This window comes from Haplochromis burtoni, unplaced genomic scaffold, assembly GCF_018398535.1.
Source record: "Haplochromis burtoni strain Fernald_Lab_line unplaced genomic scaffold, NCSU_Asbu1 Contig_1909, whole genome shotgun sequence".
NCBI lineage: Eukaryota > Metazoa > Chordata > Actinopteri > Cichliformes > Cichlidae > Haplochromis > Haplochromis burtoni.
The window spans coordinates 3,286-14,397 of NW_024584270.1; the positions used below are offsets into that span (position 1 = coordinate 3,286).

At 39.1% G+C, this 11,112-nt stretch overlaps 1 protein-coding gene across 1 annotated transcript; it reads right to left on the reverse strand.

Moving 5' to 3' along the window:
- Nucleotides 1-1,104: 1,104 nt before the first annotated feature.
- LOC102312008 (E3 ubiquitin-protein ligase TRIM21-like) lies at nucleotides 1,105-9,332 on the reverse strand. Its single transcript, XM_042217399.1, has 10 exons — nucleotides 9,167-9,332; nucleotides 7,899-8,129; nucleotides 7,714-7,807; nucleotides 7,512-7,616; nucleotides 6,517-6,750; nucleotides 6,215-6,362; nucleotides 5,895-5,921; nucleotides 5,425-5,489; nucleotides 4,889-5,011; nucleotides 1,105-2,871 (listed from the first exon to the last, which is right to left on the reverse strand). The coding sequence occupies exons 1-10, from the start codon at nucleotides 9,253-9,255 to the stop codon at nucleotides 2,485-2,487; spliced, it is 1,503 nt and encodes a 500-aa protein (XP_042073333.1). The 5' UTR covers nucleotides 9,256-9,332; the 3' UTR covers nucleotides 1,105-2,484.
- Between the last annotated feature and the right edge of the window lie 1,780 nt (nucleotides 9,333-11,112).

Consider the following 11,112-nt stretch of genomic DNA (forward strand, 5'->3'; position numbering starts at 1 on the left):
GTGGCAGTCAGGTGATGGTCAGCTGTAACCGAAACCAAAACACATATCAGGTTTAGTCAAAGCTGCAATAAATTAAAAATAAATAAAAATCTTTAACCCTTTGCTGTCACAGATGTGCAACATCCTGTTTGGGATCAATGAGCAATATTTTTATTTTGACAGGAGCTCGATTGTCTCCAAATGCTTTTGAAGCAGTGACAGCAAAGTGGACAGTGTTCATGCCTCAGTCTGTTCCTCACCCACACACTCAGAGATGTACAGGCAGAGCAGAGCCAGTGTTTCCGGGACTTTTATCCTTCACGTGGGTTTATCTGTTAAATCGCGCCACCTGCCGAATGTTTCAGTCATCAGCAGCTTTTAGTGGAGACAACAGAAAGCTACAATCACTGCTTCATTCTGCGCTTACGGTCAATAAGTTCTATGTGAATTTTAGGGCTACAGCGACACCTAGTGGTCAATAAAAATGTTACTGTGGGTCAGTGTCTGCTCCTATGTGTGCTCCACTCAACGACAAACTGCTGCTCATTTCATTCAGTCACAGTTCAGACTACAGATGTTTTTTTAGGTCCACACTTAAAGAAAATATAAACTGGCAGAAAAACGATCCACATTTGAACTGACAGAATGTCACCGTACCTAACTGTGCTGTTCAGAAACTATTAGTGTACAGAAAATGAGAAAAGGAGCATTTTTTGGTACCAAAACCCTATCTTATCTGCATATTTTCTCATTCTAAGTAAGCTGCATTGTAAATAAACTCTTTAACTTTTGTTCAGGACTCCTGCATTGGAGCCCCTTTTCATTCATCTGACTACAAATTCAGATATGCTTAGTATAATGCCCAACGGCAGAAGGTTGTGACTTTCTGTACAACATGTTTAAGCACAAGACAAAGAAGTACAATTGTCACTTAATACAACACACAGGGTATAGCACAACATTTGTGAAAAAGCAAAGGGCAAAATGCAAGTGCTACTGTAAAATGTAAATATAAGTTATATTTTACACTTCACTTACATTTACACTGTAAAATGTTAGTGTAACTGTAAAATTTAACTGTAACTTGCATTTTACATTTTGTTTACTTTTACACTGTAAAATGTGTAAATGTAAGTGAAGTGTAACATATAAGTGTAATGTAAAAGCACCTGTGCACAAATGTAAGTTGCACTAAGTGTAAGAAATATTAAGCAGTGTGAGATTCTGTGAAAAGGAAATGATATGTTTTTTTCTCCCACTGCAGTTGCTGTTGCTACAAGTCAGTTATGAATTTTGAATGTATGACCTTTGAGCCGTGCTACTCAAGCAGGATAAAGCACACATTTTTATTGTAGTTATTGGGATACAAATACACAAATATAATAAGGTAGCAGAAGTAGGATTTAAGAAAGTATTTCTATTGGTAAATAACAGGAAAGAAACCCTTGTTCAAATAAACTCATTAAAGTGCTGCTTCTTTAATGATAAACCTACAAGCAAACACTGTACATCATCTATAAACTTAATACATGAAGACATTTTAAAAAGATCTTCCAGCAGCTCCAGCACTGAAACTGCAGCTTCAGTGCAGCTTCAGTGCTCTGCCCCACATAAGATACTCTAAAGTTCAATACAGTGTTGACACAGAATGAGTCTGACTCACCATCCATGATGCAAAGAAACACAGCGTGCAGACTACGTGGTTTGATGTCAGCTTTTGTGTCGGTCTTTGATGACTTGTTGCTTATGGAGGTATGTTCCTGTGCTCTGTCTGTCACCAGTGGTTTGACTACCCCACGAGAGGTTGTTGAGTTGTTTTTCTTTTTGTTTTAATTGTATTTTTGAACTCTGAACTCATAAGACCATGTGACGTGTCCCTGATCTTAAACCAAAGATCCAAACAAAGTTGGATTCATAAAGTTCTTTTAAATCAGGCCTTGAGCTATAATCTAAGTTATACCATATTGATAAATTACCAAAGAACGAGTAGTGTAAAAATGTAGGCAGGATTCATGCAGTGCTATCCACCGTAGTGATCGTGTATAGGTTCATCTGATAGTTCCTAAACCATCAATAATGTGTCGTTGTCAGATAACTGTGGACTTATCAGTGGAAGTTTTATCCTCATTTACATACATTTGTCCTCCCTTAGCAGACATACCGGTAAGTGGATGGTTCAGATGAACCCTCGCTTGGGTCTTTAGCTCTTTTTAAAAACCTCTTTATAGATATCATCAGGAAGATTAAGAGACATTAGCAAACCTCGTGGTTAACTTATAGCTTTTGACTGGAATAAATAAATAAATATATCCAAACACCTTGCAGGAGCTAAGCTTGGGCTTGCAGTCTGTACCAGGACAATATTCAGGGTGTTCGCTTTACACTTGGGAGAAGAATATTTTCTCCTGTTCTTGGTCTTTCATTTGCATTTACAGATTACAACTTATCCAGACAATGAATGTGGATGCTCTCAAGGTTTTAAAAAGGATCCTCCGAGTCTCTCGCTCAACGTGCTGAAGGGTCTACAGTGATCCCAGCCTCGATCGGGCAGATGACCAGCTGGGCCGTTTTCTTCCCGTTGTCATGTATGCAGGGGTTAAAGTACGGATACAGCGGCTCAGTGAAAGTGAGCCCACTGTAAGTATAAATGTGAGTCTTTGCCTCTGTGTTGTAGAAGGACACCGAGCCTTCTTCATAGTCCAGGAATATACCGACTTTCTGAGGAATTTCTTTAAGGTGAAGAGTGACGGCGGGTCCAGCGCAGGCATACAGGCTACCACCGTTGCGTCGGCATATCGCCCAGTAACCGTTATCAGGGCGAACTGTGATGGCGCCCTTCCTGTTGATGGACTCCTGGGCCACCCCAAGATCCCAGTCTCTTTTATCCCCAACCTGAAACACAAAGAAGGACAAAATGATGCTAAACTGCAGAGCAGAGCTTCATTTCTTTAGGTTGCTTTTTAAATGATAATAAAATTTTTACTGACAGTAAACACAGCAGATATAAAATCAGAAGTGAACATCATGTAGCCACCAGGGGGCGTGAAGAGTTTTATTTTCCTGCTTGTTTAGATCATATACATTATACAGTCCTAGTCACAGGTTGTGTCGTTGTGTTCATGTGTAATTTTCTTTGGTGTATTTTAATCCAAATCTTACTCTAAATAAAGCTGTTGTGTTCCACTTTGGATAATATTCACACTGATCACGACTATAAGCTGTTTAGCAGCAGGCATGTGCAGAGGGGGGGGGGGGGGGGGGGGGGGGCTAGAGGGGCTTGAGCACCCGCCCCTTTCCTGATGGGTGCCCAAGGTGCCCTTTTGTTGAGGCAACTTTTTAAAAAAAAATATTATTATTATTTTTTATGTGTGTGTGCGTGCGGAGTCCTGTCTGTGCCCCTCAACAATAATATTTAACTATTAATCACAGTTTTGCTAAATAAAAGGATCTGGCTTGCATCAGTCACATGATCACATTTAACCAATGATCGCCCTTGACGGCAGAACGCGCTGGTTACGAGCCGGGAACGAGCTCACAAAGAGCACGCGCATTTTTAGCGGTCCGGAGCTGTAGGAGAAACACAAGTTAACTCAGAGACACAGACTGATGCGACAAAACCAGTAAGTAGGTGTACAGCGTACACTGTAGTGTGTAGCACACAGGAGTATTAGCTTATTACGTACACGTTGGTATGTTGAAACAAACGAGCGTGCTGTGTGTGCAACAGCGCGACAAACATTACCTGTCCTTTTATTAACTGCACAAGTAGTGCTGGTCATAGCTGCTGGCTACCTGTGTAAGGCTGTCATGGGTCTGTAGCTCTGTCACCGTTTTAGGGAACATATTTAGTTTTAAAGTAAGTTTCCGGGCTTTTCCTGCCTTTCTGGAGGGATTATATTTCACTAAAAAACGATCTAATATGCATGTCCACATAATTATGCATTATTATAATTATAATATATTAAAAAACACACGCTGTATTTTAAAGAACATACATTAAGAAGCAGATTATATTAGATTTATATTTTAAATAAGACAAAATTTGGATTTTACAGCAGTAAAATGATTGTATCTCTACAGTTTAAAAATGTAATAAGCTTTGCCCCTGCACAGAGTGGATAGTGAAACAAATGGAATCATCATAATGACATTATTTCATATTTATTACTTCCCCCTCCTCATTGCTTTATTATTGTAGCTCTAGTAATAAATAATAATGTAAGGATTCTGGATCAGCACCATGATGCCCATAGTATATACAGTATTCTGAAGAAGGTCTAAAATGTCACTGTGTGTGCGTGCATGTGTGTGTTTTATTTAGATGGATTTTTAAAAAAATATTACTCATGATATAACATTGTCCAGACATGGCTGGTAAGGACATGAGGAGGAAACAGCAGGAGCTGTGTGAGGCTACTAAAGGCAGTGCTATAACATTTTTCTGTCATCATTTAGATTAAGTGCTGGAGTTGTTAGGTGTGGATAATTAGATTATAGTTTATTGCAATAGCAAGTTGTGCCTTGTTCTCACATATTAAGTGGAGAGTGATATATGAAATGATGGGATGGAAGGAAGAAGAGAAGCAAAGAGTGAATCACAGGCAGAGCCTAAATTATTTCTCACAGTTTTTTGTTGCCTTATGGTTCCAAGCGCTGTCACCAATCTTTGCATTTTGTTATTATCTCATGACACTTGTTTAATCAGCTACCATCTCTCCTATGGACTTTTTAATGTCTACAGTCTCAGATCAACACAGCCCTGCCCTTCCCATATTAGATTCTTGATGAATGTGTGTTGTTGTTATTCAGCCTGGTTCAATGTGCCCCTTTTTAACTTTGAGCACCCGCCCCTTTAAACCTCTCTGCACGGCCCTGTTTAGCAGTTATTTATTTTATCCTTTTATCCTACCTGAACCACCCAGTAACGTTTCCCAGATGTGAAGCTTTGTTTTCCCAGCACGGCGACGCAGGAGTCGAACCTGCGGGGGTCGTCAGGTAGCGGGGTCCTCCCCGGCTGGTAGCTCATGCTCACCTGTGGATTGCCACGATCACATTCATACAACAACTACTGATGCCGTACTTGTCATTATTTTGCATCTGCCTGACTTCTGATCCACTAGTTTCCATCATTTTAGTTCCTGCATAATATTTGTCATCCATTAGCTGTTGTCTGTAATTCACAGAATCTAATTTCACAGACAAGAAATGCAATTTCCCAATAATAGGTGTTTTAATAAGTGTTTTCCCAATAATATTACAGGGCTAAACTGAACTAGTGTGTATAACTAACTAAGCAAATGACTTTACACTTAATTATACAAACAGCTGCACATGTATCATCGCTTTGTTGGATCATTTTTTACAGCAGGACAAGACTTTGTTTAACTCCGAGCTCTTGTTAAGGTGTTACAGTCAGGAATCATGCAGCTGATAATTACAGCTCACCTTTTTATTATCCGGGGACAGGACCACCCAGCCAGCAGCAGTAGCAGGATCCAGAGTTACATCCACTGGAGACAGAAACAGAAGAAAAACACATAAAAAGATTTGCTATTTCAGATTTATTCTAAATTTTCAGGATTAAAGAAATAATATGAAAAAATAACCCTGTTGTTTTGAAGCATATTGTTACTGAAGTCACCTTTTTTGGCAACAGAGTATCTGTATTCTGAATCATGTACATGTATAAAGATTATTTGAATCAGTGTGAAGAGCCACTTTCTTTCTACTGACATCAGTAGAGTCTTTATTAGATATGATGGTGACAAATTTTCAGTCTTGTGTTAATCCATATGAACGTAATCACGAATATAACTTGGGTTGTTTGTAAATTTACTTCATTCGGTTTTTCTCTCCTTTTTCTTTTCCGTGCTGACAGAAACTTCACAATGTAAATATCATATCCATACACATACCTGCATATTTATTCATCTTGTTTACCTCTGCAAAAGATCAGAAAAGAAACTGTGTCATTTTAGTGTCATTAAACATTAACGTAGAACAATTAAAATATTCACTAATATTTTAGCGACTGTTACAAGATTTATTTTTGGTCCCTAAGTGTATCACTAAAGTTAGTTATGTGCAGACTTATAGTGTAAAATATGATATAAATATATATGCAATGCAAAAAGTGGCAGGATTATGATAAAACCAAAGGAACCGGTGATGCAAAGAAAGTCTTGTGTTCTAAAATCAGAGACTATAATGTCATGTCATCATAAGGATTACAGACCCTCTGCACACAGCTTCCTCTCCAGTTCCTGGCAGATGTCGACCAGTTTGGAGAAATTTCTCCTCACAGTCCGTGCGTAGCTCTCCGATTGGACTCTGACGTCAGCCCAGTGCTTGACGGACATCGGAGTGTTCAGATGTAAAAAGTTCTAAAACAGCATCAGTGACAGAAATGAGCACAAATAAATGATTTCACTAACAAGCAGACAGGCCGGTTTGTATTCATATCATATTACAATCGCTTTAGATGCTTTAAACTTGCTTGGCTGCACAGAAATATTAAACATAAATACTGATTCTGACCTGCTGGAGCTGAACTGGGTTCTCAATGTGCTCCAGGAGGTGCAGCTCACTGCATCTCTTCTGCAGCTCATTGATCTCCTGGCTGATCTCCTTGAGAAGCTCCTCTGCTCTCTTCTCAGCCACCTCCTGCTTCTGTTCGATCTCCTCGATGAGCAAAGCCTGGTTTCTCTCAATGGCACTTACCATCATTGTGGCATTCTGAACGCTGGCCTGTATCTCTCTTTCTTTATTTCTCTGCAGATATGAAAAGAGTTTAATTAATATGTGAAATATGTTAAAATGCACCACCTTTGTACTTCGCTACCCCTTCATCAATGAAATTCAAAACAAATTAAACTTAGGCAAAAACTGCTTATATACGATGATTCTTATTAATAAGCCCATAATTTAACACATTTCCCCCAAAAAGAAGATGACCTCAGTGAGACCAGCCTGCAGTCCTCTGATAACAGTTGATCTATTGTCCCAACCCACCTCCAGCCCTGCTTTTCCATGTCTCTTTATGTCCACATAATGAAGGTTTATTATATCAATAAAAACAACTAATAAAAGATGAAAAGAGCTCTTAAAGCAGAGCTACGCTGCCATATATGAATTACTAAAGATGGAAAAATACTTTGCCTGAAGTAATCCTGACTTTAGAAGATATGCAAGGATTTTAGCTTTTGAGTTTCTATAGTTACTCTGCCCTGTAATCAGAGTCTTTTGTGCACAAGGTTACTTACACTCTGCATGGATATAATAGCAGGATAAACTGCAAATAAAAGCCAAAAGTGGATTCCAGGCTTGAAAAGTGAGGCTAATGCATTTTTTAAAATGACCAGCAGGGGGAGTCTCCTCTGTCTTTTAAATACAGTCTACATGAAGCAGAACAACACTGCTGTTTTTCTTCTGGTGTGAGCTTCTACAAACAAATTGGTTGAAGTTTTGTTTCTTAGAGAGCAAACAGGCCGAGAAATGTTCATGTCTGTAAATGATTAAAAAGCAATGCTCACTTTGCTCAGCTCCATTGACTGTTTGATCTCCTCGGTCTTTCTGATTCGGATCTGGATCATCTGTTGATACTGCTCTTGGGTCTTCTTTATCCGAGTCTGCAGAGGCTGAAGTTGAAAACATGTATTTTACATCTTGGATTATCTGGAGTTCCTTACAAGATAATCCATGAGCATCGTTACATTTAACCACTCTTTCTCCCACCTTGATCTTGATCTCCTTCTCTCCTCCAGACCTAATTGGCAGTAGTGGAATGATGGGTCTCTTTGCTTTGAATCCTGGCATTTCCTTTAACAAGCTTTAAGATGATGATGTACATCTGATTAGTTTCAATCAAATGTGCTAAAACGTTGAAATAAAGCACTATAGTATAGTTACAGTCAACCAACCTTTGAAATCTTTCAGTGATTTCTTTTAAGGTCCAATTCACCCTGAGTTCGGGGCGACTTCCGAAGGATTCTTTGCACAGCGGACAATCCGACTTTTGTGCCACATCCCAATAACGTTTGATGCACTCCAGGCAGAAATTGTGCCCACACAGGATAGAGACAGGGTTTTTGAAGCTGTACAAACAGATGCTGCACTGAAATTGCTCTTCAGACAATGTGGAGGCCATGTTTCTGACAGAGAAATAACATTTTGTTACCCACACATGTTGAAATTCTTCTGTACACTATGCTCTTAAGGTCAGATTGTAAAGATGCAGGTTTATAAATCTAAGTTTAAAAAAATCTAAATGGCAAAGCAAGAAGACTAAAGGATATTTTTAAACATAAAATCAAAGTAAAGCGTCCAGTGTGCCCTTTTCACTTATATTTCACAGAACAGGGCAAAACACATGAAAGCTCATCATGCTGTAGCACAGAGAAAAGTGGACAGATTTATTTCAGATGCTTCTAAGACAACAACTATGTTTAAGTTCAATCTGCAGACTGCAAATATACAAGGGTTCACAAACAGAGTCTGAAGGTCCTAGTGGCAACATATTGTTACATTTTTATGAATCTAATGGATTTACCAGTAAAGAGATCAAAAAATGGGCTGTGAAAGAGGCAATAGAAGGAGAAAATCTCAGACTTTTCATTGACTGAATTATTGACTACAATAATTTTCTTTGTAGTCAAATTTAAAATCAAAGAAATGCTCATTATTTCAGCGTGGATTAACTAAATTAAAAGAAAGAAATTTTGAGACAATGGGTAAAATTCAAATGAAAGCAATATAAAGAGAAATTGTTTCTGAACCTTTTCTTACAATTTCATCACTATATTAACTATTTTACTCACTTACTTTAATTTTTTCCCGATAAATCAGCCCTCAGCTCTTTATTAATGCATTTTATTTAGCCACTGCTCTCCCCTTACTGAGTTCTCTCTAACACTCAAACTGCAGTCAACGTGTTAAAAATGTAAAAGTAGTCATAGTTGTTGCTCTAATTTGAAGATTGAAACCTGAGATTACATCCAGAATACACACACCTACATTTTACACATCATCTCTGAGATATCCACTTTTACTATTTCTGTGCCTCTAATTAAAAATATTGCTGTCAATATTTGGATCAAAAGTCAGTCTATCTTGAAGAAAAGGCAGCTGATGTCTTGTTTCATGTATTTTTATTCTCTATGCTATCTGCTTGGTATAAATAATCACTTACTTGTTTAGGTCATGCAGGTAGACGGTCCTTGAAAGATATGAAGAATAAATATCCACAAAACACGCTTGTCTCTCTATAAAATAAAACATGGTACAAAGTTCCTCCCACAGTGGAGTTTCCCAACGAGTTACACCGGTTATTCTTGTTCTGCCTGTTAGCTTTTCCTGGTATTTACTCTACATTTTAATTGCTATAATAATCTAATAATCTACCTTGCTACACAGATGCTGGTTAAAATGTACAAATAGAACTAGAACAATGGAAATACAAATAGTATAAATAAATAAATGGAGAGAAAAATTGAAGTGTTAAATAGATTTGTGTGCAAAAGAGCTACGAGCTTAATATGCTGGTTTAATATGTAAGATGACCTTATGTGCAAAAATTATTATTTTATATTATATTATCTTGGGAAGAGGGATGATTGTTGTGGTCTTGAAGCATGTGGGGACGGGACTCTGGCTGAGGGAGAGGTTGAAGACGGGAGTGAGAACATCAGCCAACAACTAGCACATGCTTTAAGGACCCGTCCTGTCTGGTCCTGCTGCCTCAATACATTGAGGTCATCTAGCAGACTGCCTACAGAGCTGATGGTGCCGATATACCCGGTCACATATTCAGCATAATCCTGTATATTGACAGAGCAGATCTCCTGTGTGGCTGCAGTTTGAAACACATCCCAGTCCTGTAGGATGCTCTCAGACTCTGGGGTCCACAGTTTAACAGGTGTGATGACAGGGTTCGATTGTTTCAGTTTCTGTCTGTAAGCCGGGTACCTGAACAGAGAGATGTAGTCACACTGTCCAAAGTGGGGCTGTGGTGCAGCCCTGTATGCACCGTGTATGTTGCTGTAGACGTGATCCAGGGTGTTAAGCAATGTTGCTGCGAGATGCCACAAATCGTAAAATCTTTCATTGTTAAGTTTGTAGTCATTTTAAATCTGTAAACAGAGTAATTCATTCGAGGAAGCTCTGCGTCACAGAGGCCTTGATGAACACACCCATGGTTGTTGGGATGAATCATTCCCAGGTCAGAGCTGGATTTTTCTAATCCATCCTATGTGACACATAGCCAGCTAAAAATATGCAGCAATGCTTTTCAGGTCATTTACAGTAATTGCATTAGTGGCATATCGGTATAAACACACCCAAATAAAGACAATAAACACCATCAGCAGCCAGCACACAGACTGGCTCCCTGATACCAGCACCTGTTAAAGCTTCAATTATTCCTAGTTTATGTAGAAGAAGAAATGAGGTGCTACAGCTCCTGCTTCTGTTAGAAATATCACTGTTCCTACTCTGCTCTGTTTTGTTTCACTGGGTCACACTCATACTGTGTCATGACTCATTCAGGTTCCCGCTGGACGCGTCCTGTTTAACCTTTCAGCTGAATGCCACACCAAACTCACGTGTTTCACACTTCCAGTACAATAAGTATTAATTCTATTGTTCTTGCTTGTTCTCTGCACGAGTGTTGCCAATATGCACGTGTGTAAACCTGGCACGCTGTCACAGCATTGCACTTTGAACTAGGAAGTCATTTTTACAATGACAATTTTGGTTTCCAGTAATCTTCTAAAACAGTTAGCCCAAAAGAGATGACAGGTGAAACTGCTAGTGTAAAACTTCCTGGTATTTTTTGTTATTCAGCTCTTCACGTGCTATCTATAAATATACTGAACAGTGATGTGGGTATAAAGAGTGGTAAAGAGGGCCAGCTCTGTCTTGGCCAGTCCCCTAGACTCCAAAGAGGAGGATGTTAGCCAAGCAAAGGTTTATTATGGACAACACTGCTAACCCCCTGCATGATACTGCAGAGGCCCTGAGCAGCTCCTACAGCAACAGACTCTTCCTGGCACTGTGTAGGAGACAGGTTCTTTATTCCTGCCTGTCTGGTTAGGCTCCTCCTACGCTCACCAGACAAAACATGACACACATGCTTAC